At 36.1% G+C, this 24,763-nt stretch overlaps 1 protein-coding gene across 3 annotated transcripts; it reads right to left on the bottom strand.

The window, feature by feature from the left end:
* Positions 1–2,044: 2,044 nt before the first annotated feature.
* LOC109010692 (zinc finger CCCH domain-containing protein 44-like) lies at positions 2,045–11,786 on the bottom strand. 3 transcript variants are annotated; one of them, XM_018991591.2, is made up of 11 exons: positions 11,167–11,269; positions 10,906–10,948; positions 10,731–10,810; positions 10,137–10,321; positions 7,872–8,790; positions 7,649–7,773; positions 6,292–6,351; positions 6,155–6,205; positions 5,920–5,990; positions 4,867–5,021; positions 2,045–4,748 (listed from the first exon to the last, which is right to left on the bottom strand). In XM_018991591.2, exons 4-11 carry the CDS (start codon positions 10,278–10,280, stop codon positions 2,209–2,211), a joined length of 4,065 nt encoding a protein of 1,354 aa, XP_018847136.1. In that variant the 5' UTR covers positions 10,281–10,321; positions 10,731–10,810; positions 10,906–10,948; positions 11,167–11,269; the 3' UTR covers positions 2,045–2,208. The 3 variants fall into 3 exon arrangements, with proteins under 3 accessions (XP_018847136.1, XP_018847132.1, XP_018847135.1); XM_018991587.2 differs by lacking the exon at positions 10,906–10,948 and having other exon boundaries at positions 11,167–11,786; XM_018991590.2 differs by having other exon boundaries at positions 10,731–10,948.
* Between the last annotated feature and the right edge of the window lie 12,977 nt (positions 11,787–24,763).

Here is a 24,763-nt window from a genome sequence, read left to right as displayed (position 1 = left end):
TAATTTCACAAGTAGAGAAGTTTGGAGTAGCTGACAGACCATACAAACAAATGGAGATGTTTAGAAAAGCACTAGAAGACTGTGGCTTAAGTGATTTGCTCTCAATTTACATGGCACAATAACATGGAAGGTAGGGAGTTTACAAAAGAGAGATTGGATAGAGGTTTGGGAAACAGTGAGTGGCACTTGCTATATTCTCTAACATAAATTAATGTACTTCTTGTCCAAAGCTCTGATCAATGTCCATTTTTTTTTTATTTCTTGCCTTAGTAAGGAGAGGGATTTTATGCCTAGGAGAAAGATTTTTTAGATGAGGTCAGCTGGGCTAAAAGGGAAGAATGTCAAGATGTTATCAAGAAAGCTTAGGGGATTTCTTCCCCTCATCTGAGCAAGATTGAGGCCACAAAGAGAGGGTTGGACAGATGCATGAGAAATCTTGTGTACTGGAGTAAATCAGTTCATGGCAATCAAAGGAGATCCATTAATCAAAAGAGAGAAATGCTTAGAGAGATGCAACACTCAAATCAAGGTGACTCAATGAGATTATCACTTGATAGTTACAAGTAGATTGTTTTCTTAAAGAAGATGATATTAAATGACGCCAAAGAGCAAAGCAAAAGTGGTTACAAGAAGGTGACAAAAATAAATTTTTTTCATATGTGTGGAAACCAAAGAAAGCAAGCTAGTGCTATTCACAAGATATCAAATGAAGATGGAAGATCTGCAACAAGACAAGAGAAGATTATTAGCATGTTTCAATCAAACTATCAAGAATTGTTTACTACATTTCAGCCAGAAAGGGATTATAGAAACATTATCTTATATTAGCCCAACAGTAACATATGAGATGAATATTATGATGCTCCCAGATTCCACTTGGGATCAGACAGACTCTAAAGTATCCAGACATGCAACACAAAGTTACATACCCTCGTTCATGACATGAATAATTTTTTTCTTTAAGCAATACTATGTACCAGAAGTAATATATCATAAAATATAAACATGCTTCATAAAATTCACGTGGTAGTTGGTATCCAAAGGTTACAGTATTTGTCTAAAAAGTATGTAACATAAAGAGTACTAGAGACAGAATTCCCTAAGTACATGTAAAACTAAGGTAACTACTAGGCTAATTCATTGAGTAGTTTGTGTAACTCGGTCAATGATGCCATAATACGATCGATGAAACGGAGCATCAAAGCGATGGGCTCCACGGTCAATGATGGCATAATACGATCGACGAAACGGAGCATCAAAGCGATGGGCTCCACGTCATGCCGTCACTGTCTAGCCAACCGCCTTCAGACGATCTTTTGCTACATCTCCTTATCTTGTCACATGATCTACCATTTCGAGTGGGAATAATAGTTGGCACTACCACAGTGAGATTTGATTACAAATCTCAAGAAGTTAACAAATAACTTAATATACAATTTACAAATGCAAGCATGGAAGTAAAGACATAAATACATAATCATAATCATAAATAAGCATGCCGTGACTAGATATATAACATGGCATGAATTGATATGACTTGAACTGACATAAAAATAATTGACCTTATGTAAACTAGACATGACATAAAACTGAACGTCAATTGAACATGAATTGAACTTGAACTAAACATGAAATAAACATGATGTGAAACTGAGCTTGAAACTAAACATGAAACTAGACATGAACTAAACGGAGACTTGACTTGACATGAACTAATGTGAATGGACTTGGACATGAACTTAAACGTGAAATACCAAGAATTTAAAATGTATTCTTGTCTTAGGGAGTTACCACGATATTCGTCTCATGGAATTACCATAATGATATTCTTATCTCATGAGGTTACCATAAAACAAGATTTGATATAAGACTTTAGTATGGGTCCCTTGTTTGAGAGTCAAGAATGGGGAGGACAAATCAAATAGGTAACAACACAATAGCATTTGAACTGGTAAGTGCATCTGGCAAATGTACTCATTACTGACTAGCTACCGTCCAGCAAAACTTCAGCCCTAGAATTGCCCCAGTATTCATAAAAAATACAAAACAAAACAAAAGAGAAAAAATAATTTGTTATGCAACTTGAGAGTCCTTGGCAGATTCTTTTACAGGTTAAAATCACAACATTGGCAGGAACAGACTCCCTAATGTGAATAAATGATTACAGAATTAAATGGTATGGTACCTAATCGCAAAGAACCCACAAATTCATGGGTGCAAATAATCACAAGACGCTCCCTTCTTACAATACCCACTTCCGTAAAATTTACAAATTCTGTGACTTTTGGGAGGCCTGAAAGAACTTTCATTTCCACCAACAAAAAAGGACTGGCTGTTCCACAATCCCCTACCTCTACCATATCCTACATCCCTGCTCTGAAAACCCCAATCTCCAGGTCCAGAGAATCTGTCACCGCCGATTCTCGATTTGGGGAAACCAGGATTCCCGGCAGAAGCACCAAAATTCATGCTTATACAGTCCTGTGTTGCAATTTGAACAGATCCCCAACCCATATTTGTATTTCTTTGATCTAATGCTCCCCAACCCAGGTTTGCACTTCCCTGCACCCCTCTCCAACTGGTGGTTCTACTTTCCGATCCGACTCTCCAACTCATCTCCGTAGTAGATATATCCCAACTTGCTGCAGATGGCGGTGGTTGGATTTCAGAACGAGCTTCCCATTGGTTCACTGAAATATCGGCAGGCTTTGCATCTCCTTCAACTTCAACACTAGAGGAGGAATGCATGCTTGATATCTTTTCCGAATCAATAACATCAGTGCAACATATTTCATCTCGTTCGTCAGTCACCGTGGACTGAGAAGGTGCTTGTAAATCACCAGTGGAGCTTAAAGCATCACTTTTTCCGGGATCGAGTCCTGGGCTAAACTCATCTAGAGGACTGATACATTCATGTTTTGAATCCTGTGTCAATGCGTCTCTACATTTCATAATTGAAGTAGGGGAAGGCAAGCCATCAAGAGACTCCATTGCTTCAACTTCAGCCAACAGATCTGAAACAGATTCATCAACTAAAGAGCAAAACTCTGTGGATTCGGTAACAATTGCCTGCCAACTAGATGCATTAGATGTTGGATGGGATGGGGAAGAATGTGTCAGTTGGTCATTGATTGAAGTCGGGGTTGCAGCATGAACAATTTCAGTTGGTTTCAGAGATGATACAGAAACAATACTGGAGCCCCAATCCCCAATGGAAGGTTTGGAAGGAGTTGAGGAGTAACCACCCAATTCATCAGCTACTTCAGAAACTTTTCTGCCGCCACCCACTAAACTAGAGGCAGTACTCCTGTTAGGGCCTGCATGCTGAACGGGAACACTTGAAGCAGCTCGTCTGTTTTCGGGAGCCTGAACTTCCAAGTCTTCGTTGCTTTGCTTTGGAGTGGGACTTGACTGACCTTGAAAATCAATTTCCTGAGTTTGCTCCGTTGTTTTAAGTGACTTAACTTGAGGAATGAAACCAAAGCTGGAAACCCAGTCATTTGATGATACATTTACAGGTGGAGGTCTCCAGCTCTGCCCAGAAGATTGGCTTGAATGGCCCTCACTGTCAAATCGGTGCTCAAAACCCTGTTCACTTTTAAACTGACCGTCAGCAGTGCTCTGTGAATTGCAATTTCCATTCTCCCGACCAGAAGTACATTCACCCCCATAAACTTCCCTCACTGGATAAGATACAGATCCAAACGACTTCCCAGAAAATGCAGGTGGGACTAGTGAACTACTATCCGCTTGGGGCTGGTCAGGCCAAGAACTATTACCCTTTGATGAGTCCCAGCCTGGTTCAAAACTACCATTCTTTCTCTCGTTAGTGTTGGTGACATCAGCAGGTGTAGTCCAACTAGATGAACTAGAGACCCTTTCATCGCTCCTGAACAATCCATCATTACCACTTGAGTCATTCTGCACTGGCTTCCAGCTTTCCTCTTTTTTATTGTCTATCTGAGAGGCATTTGTACTTGTGCTTAACCCACCATCGCCATTATTATCTCTATCATCTGTGGTAACTCCAAGATCTTGAGACAGTAAATTACCGTTATCTGGCACCATCTTTGCTTCATGGTATTTCCCACTTAACGCATCATTCAAAAGTACAGATTTATCTTGAGACAGTAAATTACCGTTATCTGGCACCATCTTTGCTTCATGGTATTTCCCACTTAACGCATCATTCAAAAGTACAGATTTATCTTGCTTTTCATTTATCCTCCATATTCTAAGATCAGGAGGGAAGTGTCCACTGGTATTCCATTTACGTAGTTGTGACATAGAAAATTGTCCTCGAATTATTCCATTTGGGTCTCGGTAGTGCCAAATTTTGTCAGTCTCAAAATTGTTAGCAGATTCGTCTGCCTGTGTAGAAAGAGCCAGCGGTGAAATTTCTGCTGCAACCCCAGAAAACAATTTAGACTTCACCACTGCTTGACTGTTACAAACAATGGTCAATGAACCAGAAGTATTGATCTGGTTTGCTGGTGTATCCCAATTATTTAAGTCGGATGCTTCTTTTTTCTTCCAAGAAGATTCATTCATTATCTCATGAAACCAAGTAGCTCCACCTTTATCAGGACTGCTTGTGATACCAGCTTTTCTAGTTTGCTTGCAAGACTTGGCTAAGTTTTTCTGTGCCCCGGTTCCAGAATCATTTGAGACATCACCTGCTCTTCGAGCAGAGAAAGGGTCACTCTCCTTTCTTGCATATCCAGAAAGTTTTGTCCTCACATTATCATCTGCATGCACCATTGCCCCAAAATAAACATTCAAAATTAAAACATCAAGATATAAATAACTAAATAAAAATAAATAATGATAACATATTTTCAGTATTCATAAATCATCGGTAAGGACCTTGTTTCTTCTCATCTAATTCTCCCACATCGTCCTCAGAATCATAACTTGGATCCATTTTAGGATCAATGTGTACTTCGCAAATCTCAAGCAGTCTGCGCTGTCGTTCCTCAGGTGAGTTCAGAAGCTGTAATTTCTCCACACATTCTCTAAACGTGCAACGTGGTGAAGGAATACTTGAGAAAAATACCATTTTTCTTCACAACATGGCAGATATCAGGAATAGAGACTGCTAGCAATAAATGGTCACACGCCATGTTTAATGTTGTGTAATGTATATAGTTGAACTCATGCTCATTCAATTGCCAGGAGGATAATTAAGAAACTGAAATATATGTATATATATATATAAATTTACATATATGCATCCGGTATTTACACACTCTACTTCGAGGTGTAAATCACTTAAACTCTTTATTCCCCCTACCCCAACAAGCAAGGATCTTTCTGTAGGAGTATGTTTAAAATCTTTGAATATATGTATATTCAATACGTTCCTGATCTATTGAATATGTAACCAATAAGCCATGAGTTCCTGATGTCTTCATTGTCATTCAGCAACTGAAGCATTTAATTGATCTCTCTTTACTTCCCCCCAGAGCCTCTCAGCTATCAAATATAGCATAAAATTAAATGTCACTAGATGGCTATGAGGCTTGCTCTCTTTCCACATCGTATAGGGCTACAAAAACATGTGTTGCCAATACATGGATGTGGAGATGGATCAGGCAGGATACACTAAACGATAAGCCCTTTACAGTATTCAAAATGTGGTCACTCATCAATCTTGCCCCCCATGCTTGGATTGATCTCTCAATGGTATAGCCCCATGATCCATCTAATTATCCTCACACCATCAAAACTTAATGGATATAAGAAGGAACATGTGGAGGAATCTTTTTCCTCAAGTAAATTCATATTCAGATATTTAGCCCAACTGTGGTAAAGAAAAATCCAGCTAAGGCATTTTTCCTCCAGCATAAAGAGTTAAAGTTAGCCTGAAAAGACAAAATATTTAGAGAGAATGGAACAATACAAAACAAGAAAGGATATTCTTTCTCATGTCCCTTTTCACTTGCCCGATCACGTAGATGATTAAGTCGTATTATCTCAGCTTCCAGCATCTGGATTATAAAACAGGACCATACATAACATAGTTCCGCATCAGTTATTAATCACAATATTACTTAGAACTGGACATTGTAACAGACTAACTCCTTCTAAAGCAAAACACAAGCATCCTGAGAATAACACCTCATTTCCTCAGGATCAAAAGAAAGGAACTCACATCATTTACTCTCACTGCTTGAAGTGTCATTGCTTTTTCCTGAATCTCACCCTAACACCAAGTGGAAGTTTTCTTTAAAAAAGGGCATACAAACATATAGGGAGAAATCTAGAAGGGAGCATAACCTTCAGACTTACCACAGTCAATCGTTTGATGAGCCCACATTTTATACTCTGGCGTAAACACTTGCATTCATCCTAGAAACATAATTTAAACATCATGAGCAAAAGAAAACTAGTAAATTTCATTCATGTGGCTCCAAAGACATGTCACATAAGGAGTATCTTGCTCATGTAATGAATTTCTGGTGTTCTAAGCTTTGCACGTTTCATAACATGCTTAATTCATATTGAACATAAACAATGCATATAACAAACTATTTTCAGCCCATTTATTAATGGCTAGGGTGGTAGCCCAAAAACAAATCTTCAAGCATTCTTGGAATGGCTTGATTTTTTTCAGGATTTGGATATCAACTCAGTTTTTTTTTAATCGACTCAATTTGGATATCAACTTGTTCATGTCGTATGAATATATGCAATTCAATCATGGATGAGTATGTCATCATCTGCCTCACAGAGACTAGAGATTTCTGCAGCATAGGTTCAGTCCCAGGATTGAGAATACAAAGGAGGCTTTTGTTTGACATTTAAGCAACTGATGATTACACATTCTTGCGAGTGATGAACCGATCTCGGGGAAAAGGTCAGACTTTATAAGTGAGTTCAGAGACAGAAGTGGTCAAGGGGCTAATTGACTCGCATGCTTACCGTGTAGCGGAAGTGAGTACTTAAGTGGACTTAGCCGCTGATTGAACTGATCTCGAAGTGGATCGGGTTGCGTCTACGGCGGGAAGCGTAGGAGTTTGGTCTGTTGGAATCCTGGGGATTAGTTTTAATTAACCAAAATGCCCAAGTCACATACTGTAGAGTGGATGCCATTGACAACACTTGGAGTTGCTTTGTGTTTTTTTTTATATGGTGAAAGAGGTGGGTTAGGTTACACTGGAAGTTAGTAGCTAGGGTGTGGTCGGACATACTATTAAGGAAGGATTTATCCAAAGGACTGTGAGATCCCCTGTTATATCTGATTTTTTATTGCACCCCTCGTTTTACCTATCAAAAAAATATCTGATTTTTTATACGTTCCTTAGATAATGGGAATGAGCGGCTTGACCCAGCATATGCAGACACACAAATCTATGTATATACAGATATACATCACAAGAAAAGCACAGAGCATAAAGGATGTTTTCTGTAAAACTCACATAGAACACAAATTCTGCAGCATGCACAAACATTTTCTAAAATCTGAGTACTTAACATGAATGAGGGAACAAATAGTGTCAGTGTCTGTAATTTAAACCATGCAGTTCTATTACAATAACATAACTCTCAAAAAAGGAAAAACCTTTCTGTTCTAGAAACTGTAGTGGTTGAAGAAAAAAATAACTAGGAAGGAAAGATGCGTGCATAAGGCAGTATGTTTAATCACCTCGCAGAAGTCCTGATTTGAAATTCCATCAATTGATACTTCTTTCGTTTCTAAATTTAAGATTTCGAGCATCACATCAGTATTTCTTTCTCCAAGTTTATATGGTTCAGCCACCTTGCTTGTACCTATACACAAGATCAACAACAGTTTCACAATTTTGCATAACATGTTTTACCGTGTGCAGGTAAAATATAACTTGGATCAGTGTAACATAAATCAGCACCTGCAACTTGTACAAGCCTATATGTATCTTGTTTTTTATCATTATTGGGAATTCTTATTCGCACAATGGACCCAACAACTTTGTCATGAAATTTGTCAGCATCATCCATAAGACTCTCCAATAAATTACGCCGCAAGTAAATCAAGTTAATATTGTGAACATCAATTGCTGCAAATGCATCTGAATTAGTCTGTGATCCCCTATCATCAGCTTTTTTATGTGTTTTATGCCCCTTGTCGCTACCTATTGGAAGTTTGTTATCATAGTTCCCATCAGCCTCCAACTGGCTAGCAATATCATTGACAACTCCCACCCTTAATATATCATCTGCCGATGAGCTTTCTTTTATTAGAAAGTGAGATTCAAGAAGCTTTAGCATTTCAAAGTGACCAATGCGCACTTTCCCAAACAGACTTAGGAGCCTCAAATCACAAACAATTTGGCATTTCCAGTGAGGATCTCGGAGATTGTGTTTCCTTACATACTCTAGCAAAAGAGCCTGGACATCAAACTGAGATAGCACAGATGTGTCACCGTTTTTCATATGTGCAACAAATTCCAAGAGCTCCTTTGATGCCCATATTGTGCCTCCCGGCTGATGCAGATATTTGTCACTACCTGTTTTCTCCATAGTTAAAGAGTCCTTATTAAAAATAGTCTGCTCGTTAGCTTTTCTTTTTTTGGGATTATTTGTTTGCAGGCCTGCACAAGAATTGTCACCACTAGAAACTTTGTCATCAATACCATCATAAAGTTCACCTGAAGACCCCACCTTATAAGCTATAGAATAAGCTCCTTTCCAAGGATTTTTAGCTCGAATGAGCTCATCTAAAGTTAATGATAGTTTTCCCTTCAAAAATATCCAATACATCTTGAAGAGATATTCCCAACTACTTTTGTCATCAAAATCCACTTTAGCCTGCAAAAGATAATAAATTACTCAATACCGACGAGAAAAAAGAATGGGAAACAAACTCCTAACTAAACAGTGTAAACATGTATTCTAAATACTCCAAGGCCATAACTGAAAATCACTTTATAATCCAGAAGTCCCGAGACCATGTTTGGTTTTAAACATTTAGAAAACTTTTACAAATTCTTTTCACTTTCAATCCAAATTTTTTTAAATACCAGAACATCTTTTTAATCTCTCAAAAAAACTGCAAGACCAAAACAACTTTCTCAAAAACCAAAAATAACACCTCATAAATTTGATTTCCCAAACATATTTTCAATGCACCCTACAACTCTTACAACCACCAAAAATAATATCTCAAACAATTAAGCAACCCAAACATATTTCTACAAGCCCCACTACCCACATGTCATATAACTATTGTATTAAAAGATATATCTATAAACGAAGAATATTATAAAAGATCCAAATACTTCATATTATGCTTAAAAAACCCTGGATGGCTAAAAAAAACAAGTACACAGATATGAAGCATTAGAATATATGTAGTATCGGGGGATTATGGGACAAAAAATAAATCCACTTGGTTTCAGACTTGGTGCAACCCAAGGTCATCAATCTCTTTGGTTTGCACAACCACAAAATTATTCCAAGGGTTTACAAGAAGACCAAAAAATACGAGATTCTATCAGGAATTATATACCTTATCAAATAAATTTCTAGGATCCCAACCACTTTCACAAAACTCTCAAAAAATCTCTTCTCAAAAGAATTTTTCACTAATTTCAGAAGTTTTCGCATTTTGAAAAATTTTCAGAACTTCTTTCACTTCCAATCCAAACATTTTTCGACACCAAACAGCTTGTTTTCATCTCTTAAACAAGAATTCGTCTAATTATCTGCCTATGTTTCCACGAAATAACAAACCCAAGACCAAAACAAATTTCACAAAAACCCAAAAATAACACCACATAATTTTTTTTTTCCAAAACCTATTTTCAATTAACTGTACAACTCTTACAACCCCAAATGAAATATATCTTAAAATATTATCAACCCAAACATCTACAAGCCTAGTACTTGCCAAAAAAACTTGTACGAGCCCCACCACTATCACAAAGCCCTCAAATAATCTCATCTGAAAAGATTTTCCCAGTAATTTCAGAAGTTTTCAGGAAATTCTTTCATCCAAACATGACCTAAGCTTTTCTATCTAAAAAAGCAAGTAAAACGTGCCCAAAAGGTGGAACAAGAAGCAAAAATAAAAAACTCAGCCATAAATCCCTCTTCTAAGTTTTTTTTCCCTTCATTGAAATGAGAGGATGGTCAACGTGATTTAAAGAACATACCACTTCTGTATTTTCTTGGAAATTTTCAATCAGCATCACAGTTCTCATGCACATCCCACAAAATCCATTATTTCCTCTTACGCTCAGATAATCAGCATCTTTGATACAACCCTTGCACAGGGAATATGTACAAGTACAGCACATATAATATGCAGCCTTCTGACAACTGCTGCATATATGCCAACCTGATATGCATAAATAGAGAAAAGAACAAGCAAATACAAACTAATAGGTCAGAATTCAAATTACTAATGAGTATAAAAGATTATAACTTGATCCAAACTAGCAGCCACTATTAAATAACCCAATAAAAGTTTGGAAAAATAATTCCAAGAGGTGGATAAATGCAGGGCGTGAATAGGAACATTTATAATAATGCAGAAGAGGGAAACAATGGTATGACATTCAACAGTAATCATGTCAATTTGGTGATCAACGAGCTATACATCAAGCTACTTATCAACATATATAAACATGCACACCCGGAAATTCTTCTACCATACCATCAGATGTTTCCTATATGCCTACAATAGAATAGAGAAACTGCATTTATATACAGAGAGATTTAGAAAGCGTTTATAGGCTACAACTTACCACAATTCCACTTAGCCCTTGATTTAAAGAACGACTCGTCTCGCTTAATGCAGGCAGGATGATATGCTTTAGGGCAGCCCCTACCAAGTAATGTAAACCACAAAAAGTAAATTAACTCGCTCATTTCTGGGAAATGGAAAAGGAGAATGAACTAAATTAAGCATACAACCATCACCTAGGCAATAAAAGCAGAGCTTAAACCCACACTCTCCGATTCGCTGCCGATAAAATTTTGACAGAGGTAAAATTAGTCCCAATCCCACCTCAAGTAAGCAGAAATTCTCAAAATTTAGTAACATTTTTAGTTTTCTCAAGCCATAAAATAAAGTAAAAATAATATTTTCCTTTATTTTCTAAACTTTAGAACCAACCAAACGGAGCAAAACAGAAAGAAAGAAAGAGAAACAAAATCCTCAGCTAGTCAGGCAACACTCACCGGCGATCACATAGCACAAGGCTCCCGCCATCAAAGCATATGAAACACACATCCTCTTCGTCCTTCTTCTTCCTAACCAGCGGCGTGGTTTTGCTCGTCTTAGCCAGACGCCCGGGCAGCCGACCCCGCTTTCTCTTCGCCACCATCGTCTCCACCGGCTTCACCTCCATCTTTTTTTTCATCATCATCAGCATCTCCACCTCCGGCACGGACACGTCCTCTTTGGCCGTGACACTAGCCTCCGGAGCTCCGATGAGCTGCGAATCATCCATATCCCTCATAGCCTCGCGTTGATCGACGCTCATGAGGTCCACGGTCGGCACTGAGTCGTCAAAACCGCCCTGCTCAACTCTTCCATCCTGAAGACAAGGCTTGTAGTGACTCGAAACTTGTTGCTGCTCTGCATGCGTTCGTTCCATAGCCGAATGGGAAGGATACCTAGCTCGTTAAGCTAGGATTCGACCTGGCGTTCCAAAAAAAAAAATAACCCTAGATTTCATAACAATCCAGACGTGGTGGGTACATGGAAGTGGACTCTGCCGAAAGGACGGCAACACGTCAAAGTCAGATAGAATCAAAATGAGAGAGAGAGAGAGAGAGAGAGAGAGAGAGTCGAAACTCGAGTACGACAGCAGAGAAGAAATAAAGGACACTCAGGATTTGCCGAAATGAGGGATTTTGGATTTGTGGGAAGGAAAATGGTGGTGATAGGATTTATATCATTTTATTATTATTTTACTATTTATTTATTATTTATAATATATTTAAAGTTTTTTATTTTTTTATTATTTTTTTAAATATTTTTTAAACATCTTTTATCATTAAAAAAAATTAAAAAATATATAATTTTAATAATAATCACTTTCTTAACTATTAAATAAAATCAAAAATCAAATAAATAAATCAAATAAAAAAAATAGTAAATAAATAATAGGTAGATAGTAATCCTATCATTATTCGATAAAAAATTTTACTGAAGTAATTTTATCATTTTAATTTTATTTATTTATTTTTATTTAATAATTAAAAAAGTGATTGAAATGATATTTTTTATTTTTTTAATAATTAAAAATAATTAAAGAATTTTGAAAATAAAAATAAAAAATTTATAACTAAATACTCTAAACAAACAGAGCATTGCTACACAACCTCCATCACACTCCACACTCCACACTTTTTTAAATTTTTTAAATTTTTAATATTTTTTTTAAATTTTTTTTTGAGTTTATTTTTTTAAAATTATTTCAAATTATTTATTCATTATTCATATAATAAATATTTAATAAAAGAAAAAAATAATAAAAATTAAAAATAATGTAGAGTGTGGAGTGTTAGGAGGTTGTGAAGATTTTTTGAAACAATAAACGCGACTCACTAGTATAATGATAGGAATTTTTGTGTTGAGGCCGACTATACATCAGTTTGTACTCTCTACACATCTCACGTGACATCTTTTTTTTTTCTTTTTTTTTTTTAACCCAAAACGTTAAGTGTGATGTGGCTACCGTCAACAATAGGCTGATGTAAATATTTTCTCTTTTATATTTTATTTGTTTTGCGAAAAAAATGCGAGCCCTCAAATTATTTAATGTCGAGCACAACGTGCTCAGTTGGTACCGAGAAAAGCCAAGGGGACCACAATCACATCCTTTATACACTCCACCACCTTTCTCAATCTAGTACTATTACACGTCCTCTTCCATTGCTTTACCAAATGAACTTCAATCACTTCACTTCAATCCTACGTTATTTAATACAGAAAAGTCTATAAACAAAACGTCGTGTAAAGCTTTCTTACCATATTCTCTAAACGTATTAATTAAGCAAAAAAAAAAAATTAAGCACACATCTTTTGTACAAGAGCCATTTTCTCTTCCCATCTTTTCTTCTCATGTTTCTCGTTCCCACTCTCTCCTTTCTCTCTTTTTCTCCACTCATTCGTTGAAATGAACTTTGAAATTCTATAGAATAACAAAGTAAATGGACTGTATTGAACTGTATTGAATGTGTTCTGTAATTAATGTTTGATAGTAGAAGATGAAAACAAGAATAAAGGTGTTATTCGAGGCACACTCAACCTCTAGAGAAAACCCACAAAATATTGTTTAGACAATTCACAATGATCTCCATGTTGGAGTATATCCTCAAAAATAGAAGATATAGAATTAAAGTCAAAATATGAAAAGGACAAAATAGAGAATGAGCCTTGACAGTTATTATCTATTATTTTCTGTTACTAGTTTCATTTCTGTATCAGTACATGTAAAGCACTTGTATCAATTTCATTTAGTCCATTCAATACAATATACGATAGTTTTTCATCCTCTTCTCTCTGTTTTCTAGTTTTCAGTTTTTCTATTTTTCATTTGTCAAGTTCTCAATTTGGTATCAGTTTAAAAATTCTGCAAATATTTCTGGAACTTGATCTTTCTGCATTACACGATCTTCTCTCAAGATTTTGTAGTAATTCTTTACACAGTTCTATAAAATCTGTATTTTCTTTACAATTCTTGAAATGGCCTCCGTAAGTTCTACTACTTCTCCAAACAACAATCCATCATATGATTCTTTAAATCCTTATTACTTCCATTCCAGTGATAACTCAAGTGCTCTTATAGTCTCAAAGATCTTCAATGGAGACAATTATGTTACCTGGAGCCGATTAATTGTTATAGTACTGACAGTCAAGAATAAAGTTGTATTTCTTGATGGTTCAATTACTTCACCTCCTACAACTCAAACAGTTGCACACACAGCTTGGTTACATGCAAATAATTTAGTGTTTTCTTAGTTGATTAACTCCATTTCCAAGGAGATCAGAAACAGTTTGTTGTATGTCACTTCAGCTTTGGATCTTTGGAATGAATTGAAGACTCAGTATTTGAGGAGTGATGGGCCAAGAGTGTTTCATCTTGAGAAATCCTTGAGTTGCATAAATCAAGGTTCTTCTTCAATCACCGAATACTTCAGTGCCTTCAAAACACTATGGGATGAATATGTAAGCTATCGTCCATTTCCTACTTGTACAAGTGGGAAAATGTCATCTTGTACATGTAAACTTTTCACTTTCTTGCTACAAAGACAGCAATCTGATTATGTTTTGAAGTTTCTTGTTAGCTTGAATGACTCATATGCTTTTGTTAGAAGCCAACTACTTCTTGTTGTCCCATTACCAACTATAGCCAAAGTGTTTTATATGTTGCTTCAAGAAGAGAGTCAAAGACAACTTAGCAATTTAGTTCCTACTAAAACACATGCACTGATGGTAAAGCAATCGAATCTAGCAACTTCTTCATATTGGTTCTCAAAAGAAAAATCCAAGAAAGCTTCACTTCATTGCACACATTGTGGATACAATGGACATACCATTGAAAAATGCTTTCAGCTTCATGGTTATCCCCCTGGGTGGGCTGGACCAAAAGGGAAACGAAATTACTCTGCTCATAATGTCATTTCAACAGAGGTCTACAATCAAACCAACAATGAGGAACCAAGGTTTTCTTTAACTGCTAAAGAGATTAATAAACTCATAGCTCTTTCCAATACTTCTCAGTCTTCTACAAATGTTCACAAGATCCCTTCAACTTGCAATCTTGTTACATCTTCAAATTTCTTTGGTAATGTCTCTTATAATCCTACTTCATTTACTCAAAAATCCAATTATCATTGGATCTTCGACACTGGAGCAACAGATCATATGATATGTTCACCACTATTATATTGATTTCTTCCCAAAAATATTAATACCTCAATAAACCTACCTAATGGTCAAAAAGTTCCAGTCACTCATATTGGCACAATCTGTCTTTCCAATCAAATATTCTTATCAAATGTACTCTGTGTAACTTCTTTTTCTATCAATCTTTTATCTGTTTCTAAGCTCAGTAAATTTTCTAATCTTTGCTTATCCTTTTTCTCATTCTCACTGCCTTTTACAAGACCAATCCTTGAAAAAGATGATTGAGATTTCATTTGAGAAACACAGGCTCTAGATTTTACAACAAGCTGATCCTAAGGCTTCTTCCTGCAACACATTTAAGTCTAACTTAGCCCTTTTTGCTTCTGTTGTCTCATAAAATTCTCTAGATATCTGGCACAACAGATTTGGCCATGCATCATCCCCTTCTAGATTGCTTCTCCTCAAGCAGTTAGATCCCTCAATCTCTATCAATTGTCAAAGTGTTTGTGATGTATGTCCATTATCAAAACAGAGAAAGTTACCCTTTACTGTATCTCATACCAATTCTAATAAAAATTTTGATTTGATATATTGTGATATATGAGGTCCATTTGCAATAGTTTCTTACTCGGGTTTTAAATTCTTCTTAACAATTGTTGATGATTTTACAAGATGTACTTGGGTTTATATGCTTAAAACCAAGTCTAAAGTTTCATTTACACTCAAGAATTTTTGCAGCATGATAAAAACTCAGTTTAACACACATTTCAAAATAGTAAGGTCTGATAATGGACCAAAATTTTCCATCAATGATTTTTATCATGAAAATGGAATTTTACACTAAAGAAGTTGTGTAGAAACTCCACAACAAAATAGAGAAGTTGAAAGGAAACATCAACACTTAATTAGCACAACTAGAGCCTTAATGTTTCAAGCTAATATCCCCTTGTCTTTTTGGAGTGATTGTGTGCTAGCTGCTGCTCATATAATAAATAAAATTCTCACCCTACTTCTCAATAATAAAACACCTTATGAAATGTTATTTAACAAAATACCAAAATTTTCTCATTTAAGGTTTTTGGCTGCCTTTGTTTTGCATCTACATTGCAACATCACAGACAAAAATTCAATCTAAGAGCTACAAAATGTGTCTTCCTTGGATATCCATCTGATATCAAAGGTTATAAAGTCATGGATCTCAATAGCAATAAAATTTTCATTTCACCGAATGTTACATTTCATGAAAATATTTTCCCATTCAAAGCAGTCCCCACAGATTCTCATACTCATTCCTTTTTGTTTCTTGTCTCAGAAGATTCATATAGTACATACTACTATTCTAAAATCACAACTATTATTCCTAATCAGAGTGATTTAACTCTATCTATCAATGAATCTATACCAAACACTGATCCAAATATCTTCATGACTCATGATCAATCTAACAATAGTACAAACAGAAGAAAATTTTCTCGAGTTAGACAGAAACCCAGTTTTTTGCACGACTACTATTGCAACAATGTTTCTTCAAATGCAACACCTCTCACTTTTTCTAAAGATGGTTGGTTCTAAAGGTAATGCATATCCCATCTCATCTTTCTTATCTGTTAGTAGGCTATCTAATTCACATAGAGCTTTTCTTGCTTCAATTTCAAACTGTCCAGAACCTAAATCCTATAAACAAGCTACACAATTTCCTAAATGGCAAAAATCTATGAAAAATGAAATTGATGCTTTGAAGTTAAACAAAACTTGAAACCTTGTTACTCTACCTAAAAATAAACAGACTATTGATTGTAAATGGGTATGCAAAGTAAAATATAAAGCTGATGGAAGCAAAGAAAGGCATAAGGCTAGATTAGTGGCAAAGGGCTATAATCAACAAGTGGGTTTGGATTTCTTTGATACCTTTTGTCCTATGGCAAATGTGACTTCTATTAGACTATTACTTGTTGTAGCTGTAATTAAGAACTGGCATCTTCATCAATTGGGTGTAAACAACACATTCTTACATGGTGATTTACAAGAAGAAGTTTACATGGAGCTGCCCTCTGGAATGCCTAATCCAGAAAATAAGGTTTGTCATCTTTTGAAAAGCCTTTATAGCCTTAAGCCGGCATCTAGAAAATGGTTTGAAAAGCTATTCACTGCCTTCATTAGCTGTGGTTTCACTCAAGGAACCTCTGATAGCTCTCTTTTTATAAAGAAATTCGCAACATCCTTCGTGGCATTGCTGGTATATGTTGATGATGTATTGCTAGCTAGTGATAACTTACAAGAAATTGAACTCCTAAAAGAGTTTATGCATGATCAATTCACTATAAAGGATTTGGGGCCACTAAAATATTTCCTTGGCTTGGAAATATCAAGATCAAAAGTAGGCATTTCTCTTTGCCAAAGGAAATATGCATTGGATATTCTTCAAGACACGGGAACAATTGGTACAAAGCCTGTTGTCTTTCCACTGGAGACCAATTTAAAACTCATAGCTATGATTCTAATTTGTATGAACATCCATTAGCCTACAGAAGACTCATTGGGAGGCTCTTATACTTAGCACTTACAAGACCATACCTTGCATATTCAGTTCAAGTCCTCAGCCAATTCCTTGCTAAGCCTGCTGTGAGTCATTATCTAGCAATAGTTGGAGTGTTAAGGTACTTGAAAGCCACTCCAGGTTAGGGATTGTTTTTCTTGACATCCTCAAAATTGCAACTCAAGGCATTTTCAGATAGTGATTGGGCAAGGTGCATTGATACAAGGAGAAGTGTCACAGGGTTTGCAGTGTTTTTGGGAGACTCATTGATCTCATGGAAGTCCGAAAAGCAAGTAACTATAACTCGATCCTCTGCTGAAGTAGACTATCAAGCCCTTGCAGCCACAACCTGTGAAGTCCAATGGTTGGTTTATGCACTGTAGGATTTACAAATCACCAATTCTCAGCCAACTTTAATGTATATTGATAGCAAGTTTGAAATGTCCATAGTCTCAAATCCAATTCAACATGAAAGAACCAAACATATTCAAATCAACTGCCATTTAGTTCGTGAAAAGCTGTAGCAAAACCTCATCAACTTATTTTACATTCCATCTCGACCACAGTTGGCAGACATCCTTACAAAACCACTTGGTTCTTTACCTTTTCATCATACTATTCGCAAGATGAACATCCTTAATGTTCATGTTCATCTTGAGGGGGGTGTTAGAGTATAGCCTCTAAAATAGAAGATATAGAATTGAAGTCAAAATATGAAAAAGGCAAAATAGAGAATGAGCTTTGACAGTTATTATATGTTATTTCCTATTACTAGTTTCATTTCTGTGTAAGTACATGTAAAGCACTTGTATCAATTTCAATCATTTCATTCAATACAATATACGATAGTTTTTCATCCTCTTCTCTCTATTTTCTAGTTTTCAGTTTTTCTATCTTTCATTTGTCAAGTTCTCAACACCCCCCACGTACGTGACCTGCCTCATATTCCCTGCCAGTAACTAACTTCACTATGAGCATTCTCATCTCATTTCCTATGAAATTCTCCAAATTTTAACTAAAATATATTATTCCCTAAATTTTATTCCAAATTTTACCTATCTTCAAAAAACCTCTTACATGTTATTCCCTATTTTTCCCTATCCTATTAAAATAACTTTTTCCTATTCATTTTTTATTACTTTTTTTTTTCTCACTTCTATTTCTATTATTAACTACTACCTTTTTTGTCTTTTTTCTCTACTTTTCAAAAATACAATCTATTACATTTTGTAAACACTATATATAACTCCAATACAATAATACTTTTTAAATTATTACAGTGGTACGAATAATAATTTTTTTAAATATGTGCTATTTCTAACACGATGATATTTTTTAATATATTTTTGTCCGCATATACAACGGTAATATTTTATTTTTGAAATGTAACAATAACAACTTTTGCACTTCATCCAACGTTTAATTCTTTTTAGCCTTTTGCCAACGGTAACATTTTGATGATCATTTCACCAGCGGTGACATTGTTTGTCTTATCTCTAATGGTAACTTTTTTGGTCTTCTCTATAACGGTAACATTTTTGTCTTTTTTCTAACGGTAACATTTTTTGTTCTACTGTAAAAGTAACTTTTTTATTTTATAAATAGGCATTTTGGTTATAATCACATTCTCACATTCTCACATTCTCTTGAACCTAACCCCTATTTCATCTTACAAATTTTTAATTTCTAACTTTATCTCCTACTCACTTCATCAAATGGCTCGTTCGTTCTTCCGCAAGTTGTTACTTAACTTATCCTCTGAAGATAAGTTGGAGATTGTTCTTAATGATGATGATAGATCAACATCCCGGCGTGGTTGCAATTCCCCAGCGTCGTAAGTATATTTGGCGTGATCATATTCAAGGGCATGAACAACTATTTCACGATTATTTTGCAGAACCATCAGCATATCCCTCGAATCTCTTTCGAAGGATATTCCGTATGAGTCGCCCGCTATTTCTTTGTATTCTTAATGAGGTTGAAACTTACGAGCCCTACTTCATCCAAAAAATAGATAATGCCAGAAGATTTGGTTTATCTTCTATGCAAAAGATAATTGTTGTCATTAGAATGCTTGCATATGGAGTAATTGTGATTTTATGGATAAATATATACGAATTGGAGAAAGCACCGCAAATGAGAGCCTAAAAAGATTCATGAAGACAATCATTGTTGTTTTTACTAATGAATATTTGCGATCAACAAATGCTAATGATATTGCTCAATTGCTCGTGGTTGGTGAACAACATGGATTCCCTAGGATGGTTGGAAGCATTGTTGATTGCATGTATTGGAAGTGGAAAAATTGTCTCACTACATGAAAATGTATGTACTCTTGCCACTGTCGTGAACCAACAATTATTTAGAAGTGGTTGTTTCGTATAATCTTTGGATATGACATGTATTTTTTTGTTTGCCTGGTTCGCATAACAATATCAATGTGCTAGAGAAATCTTTTATTTTCACGAAAATGGCACAAGGTCGCGCTCTTCCAGTAAATTACTCAATCAATGGCAATGAGTACACAATAGGGTACTACCTTGCCGATGGCATTTATCCAAAGTGGTCAACTTTTGTGAAGACAATTCCATCTCCACAAAGGAATAAGAAGAAACATTTTACAACAGCACAATAATCAACATGAAAGGATGTAGAGCGTGCATTTAGGATCCTTCAACAACGATTTGTTAGGGCTGATACCCGCCCCCTACGAGGCAGGGCCACCTCTCCCCCGCATATGCAAGGGTGGGGAAATGCCACCCCTGCCAGGGTCCCGGGGGGGGACCCCCATCCGTCCACACCCCACATCCTCTTAATGGGCATTCGGCCCAGTACAATTTTTTGGACTCTAAATGGCCCAGAATCGGTTTTTGGGCCACTTTGGGCCCATAATTCGTTTTTGGGCCACTTTGAGCCCATAATTTAACTTAAGAAATATATAGATTTAAAAACTGAAAAAAAAATAATATATATATATATATAGAATCATAGATTGAACTATTAAGTAGATATTAAGTTTCAACTATTAACTAATTAAGTAATAATCATCACTGAGGCACTAAGCTAAAATAAGTAGTTTATAATTATACAAATTAAGAGAACTAATAAACTATTACACTATTACACTATTACAAACTCCTCTAAAAAAATAAATATTACAAATTGTACAATTAACTATTGTAGCAACATTACAATTAATTGTAAATTAACAAAATCATATTTTTTTCAATTTGATCAATTTGATTTTGGGGTGGAGCCGTAGCAGTGAGTTTACTGAATAGTGAGTTATGTCGATTGCTGTGAGACTGAAAATCAAGATTATAAAAGTTAATAAGTTATAAAACCTGAAATATTAATAAGGTAAAAATAAATCAAATTAGAATTAAAAAGTTATAAAGATGAGACAAAATTTTAAATGCAAAAAATAATTAAGGGAGAAATTGTGCAAACCATGGCAATTAAGGGTCCAATACAAAGTCATACTGCATCGGAGGTAACTGTAGACATCGTCTCATGTATCACCATAAGTATTAAATTTGAAATCAAATTAATGAATACCAATTAAATTAAAATAAATAAATTAAAATAAGATATTATAAAATGAAATTAAAATAAATGCAAGATTCAGGCTGATCATCACCCTCCTCCTCGACGTCGGCCTCCTCATACTCAAGAACATCCGGAACATGAATTGGAGTTCCTTTGATCCAATTCTGCGTGCAAATCAAAGTCTCCACAGTAGCAGGAGCTAATGAACTTCGAAATGAATCTAATACACACCCTCCGGTGCTAAAGGCCGACTCTGAGGCTACGGTACTAACAAGGATGGCCAAAAGTGTGCAGGCTATCTCTCCAAGGATGGGATACTTCACGGCATTCACCTTCCACCAACTTAATATATCGAAATCTCGTGAAAATGGTAGAATCTCTGCTGCTAAGTATCTGTCTATCTCTGACTGAGCCTCTACAGAACTCCAGAGAAATGGGGTCTGCTCATACCTCTCACCCCACTCCAATCTACGTCTTTTCCAAACCTTGACTTCAAGAAATTGTGAGCCTGAGGCTGAGGGGTAGGTGTAGGTGCCGCAATATTACCACTCCGCAGGGTGGAAAACTCATCAAATAATCTATTAAGGGTTTCCTGAACCCTTGCTGCAATAAACTCAGCCCATACTTGCCCATACGCAAGACACAATCCAAATATCATGCCATCCAACTTATACCTCGGGTCAAAGACGACAGCTACATATAACAAAATATTAGCCCTAGTTAAATCTTCCCAATACTTGTCGTACTTTGTCCTCATAATCAATGTCATCTCCCGCAGCCTAATGTGACTACCCGCGACCATGTCATCTAATTCTTCTTTTACCCTACATATTTGCTAATATACAACATTGAATGTAGGGTACAAAGTTCCAGATAGCCTTGTGGTGACATCGTAAAAAACCCTCAAAAACTCTACCAAAATAGCTACAATTTCCCAATCATCATATACGGGTTTCCCCAATCCCCTGTAATCATCAAAATATTTAACATATTGGATGTCTTCGTCGCCCAATAATACAAATGCCAACTTATATTCTTGAGCTGCCTCTAACATCAGAAATGTTGAGTTTAATCATGTAGGCATATCAGTATAAAGGCCTTTCTTAGATGTTCCACAGATCTCACAGCAACCATGAATTTCTCCAACCTCGAAGGAGAAGATCTCACCCATCTCACAGCAATCCTAACTCGAGCAATCGAGTCATGAAGATCTCTCAAACCATCAGTGATAATCAGATTCAGAATATGTGCTACACATCTCACAAGCAGACACTCACCACCCATGAGTGTCTTATTTGCCTCTCTAAGATAGATTTTCAGATGTCCCAATGCGACATCGTTAGACGAGGCATTATTGACTGTAACTATAACGACTTGAGTCAACCCCCACTCCTTTATTGCGGCCTCCAAGGCCTTCCCAATTGTCTCACCCTTATGATCGGTGATTTTATAAAATTTTATAATTTTTTTTTGCAATGTCCAATGACAATCAATAAAATGTACAGTCAAAGACATATAATTAAAATTTTGGATCAATGTCCAAGTGTCAGTGGTGAGACAAACAAATTGATCCGCCAATTGACCCCTCAACTTCTCCTTTTCAATGTGAAAATATTTTTTTACATCCTTTGCCACCGTGTGGCGAGAAAGAATATTAAACCTTGGTTCCAAGTAGCGAGAATACGCTTGGAACCCTTTCTCATCAACAAGTTGAAAAGGTAGCTCGTCCATGATGACCATACGAGCTAGGTGTCTTTTACACTCATCGGGATCATACTTAGTATACCCTCTCAAAGTTGCACCCCCACTAGTCCCATCCGCCATTTTTTTAATTTCTAACCTAGATTGACTTTTCTCTTGTAATGATCTTAATATTGGACTTTTTTTACATTGCTCTTCGAAGTGCACCTTTAATTGTGAGGTGTCATGTTTCCTATAGTGACATCCATAAATTTTTTCACAATGGTTACACTTGGCTTGGGGGTTACTTGGATCACAACCCTATAGTTTGGTGAAATGACTCCAAACTATTGAAGCATGTTTCTTACTAGACTTGGGGGCGGGGTAAGGTGCCGTAGGACTAGAGGTAGGGGTATGAGTAGGAGGGGTAGGTGTAGGTGTAGGGGAAGGGGTGCCCTCAGCCTGAAAATGAGAGCTGGCACTAGAATCTGCTGGCATATCCATGAACTCAAGCAAACAAGAAATCTGAAATTATAGAAAACATAGCAACATGCCAACTATATATTAACAATATAGATTATAGTTTCTTAGACTTGAAAGACTATAAACGTAACAACTATATAATGAACATAAAAAAAAGTAGAGTAAAAAAAAGTATCACTTCACATTCATATACTCTACAATTATAAGGCACCACGCATTAATATCCTTCTAGTTTGTTAAAGATCATAAAGGATAAAATCTATGTATTAATAAATAATTTAATTAACGGGATATTCAAAATCTCTTATATAATCACATTATAGAACACATTGTAATAAATTTAGAATATAATTTGTATACAGTCCAAGACTATATGACTATATAATAACCATTCATATTACATACTCAAAGCCAAAACAATATTTGGTCAGTCCGGATTAACATAGTATGCCTTTTTTATCTCTTTTTTTTTTTTGTTGCCATTTTTAGATAAAGAATTATGTTACATATATGCATGTTGACAAAGAAAATACTAAAATAAAGCTGGAGAATAAAAATAGAAAGAGCAAGAATGATTAAAAAAAATTGATCCATGTCTTACCTAACATCTTGATTCTTTATGTCAATATTAATTGGCATCCCTTCTGTACATGGCCAATGCCTTATCAAGTTTGTTGAAATATACACTTATCAACTAAAGTCTAAGATGGTCTATCCCTTTCAAGTTTAGTTAAAATGAGATGATTGTAGTGAAATACCCTAGTGCATTCTTTTTCTTTTTCTTTTTTTGTTCAATTTGGTAGGGAACATGAAATTCTATTTTTAAACCCCTAAATTAATGTTTTAAACCCCTAGTGCATAGCAATTTTAAAGATTAAACCCCTAAATTAATTTAGAATTTTCAATCTTTGAAACCCCTAAATTAATTTAGGGTATTTCGAAACTCTAAATTAATTTAGGGTTCCAATCCGAATTAATTAGACACAAATAATATGGCACTCTTTAAAGTATAAATCAAACAAAAAATAATAATTACAGAAAACAAAAAAAAATCACATGCACGGGACTCATTCAAAGTTCAAACCACATGTACAATCTAAGCTCCACAGCACACAATTCACAAAATCTCATCCTCCATCTCCGATAAACCTCATCATTCCTCCCAATCTCCATTAAAAATATAAATCACAAAAAACCAAAAAAAAAAAAATTTGAATTCAGGGTTTCTTACCTTCGGATCTTCGGTGACGGAGATGAAGAGAGAGGGACCGGATGCGAGTCGTGCGACAGCGATGCAGAGACTCTCCGGGTGCGACACCGGGAACTCAGAGAGAGAGAGAGACTGAGAGCAAGTGAGAGTCTGAGCGAGGGAGAAGTGAGTGAGGGAGGGAATCGAGAGGGAGGGGGCCGGCCCCTGGGTTTTGATATAAACCCGTCGTTTCATGCCTGGTTTTTTTTTTATATAAATATATACGGAGCGGGGGTCACCCCCATCCCGCCCCCACCCCCGGAGAGAGGCCCAGATGCGGGCGGGTGGCCCCGGCCCCAACATCGGCCAGACGAGGTGATCCGCCCCACCACACAGGGGCGGGGCGAGGCAGCGGGGCCGGACGGGGTGATCCACCCCTCCGATTTGCTATCATTCGTGGACCTTTAAGAATGTTCAAGAT

The sequence above is a fragment of the Juglans regia genome, chromosome 8 (assembly GCF_001411555.2).
Source record: "Juglans regia cultivar Chandler chromosome 8, Walnut 2.0, whole genome shotgun sequence".
NCBI classification, from domain to species: domain Eukaryota; kingdom Viridiplantae; phylum Streptophyta; class Magnoliopsida; order Fagales; family Juglandaceae; genus Juglans; species Juglans regia.
This window is presented reverse-complemented; position numbering and strand designations above follow the sequence as displayed.

Coding starts and splice junctions, on each gene's coding strand:
- LOC109010692 (XM_018991587.2), bottom strand. CDS start 11,585: ATGGAACGAACGCATGCAGAGCAGCAACAAGTTTCGAGTCACTACAAG. Junction 7,774..7,871: donor TAGGCTTGTACAAGTTGCAG/GTGCTGATTTAT, acceptor TCTTGTGTATAG/GTACAAGCAAGGTGGCTGAA. Junction 6,352..7,648: donor CAAATCAGGACTTCTGCGAG/GTGATTAAACAT, acceptor TTATGTTTCTAG/GATGAATGCAAGTGTTTACG.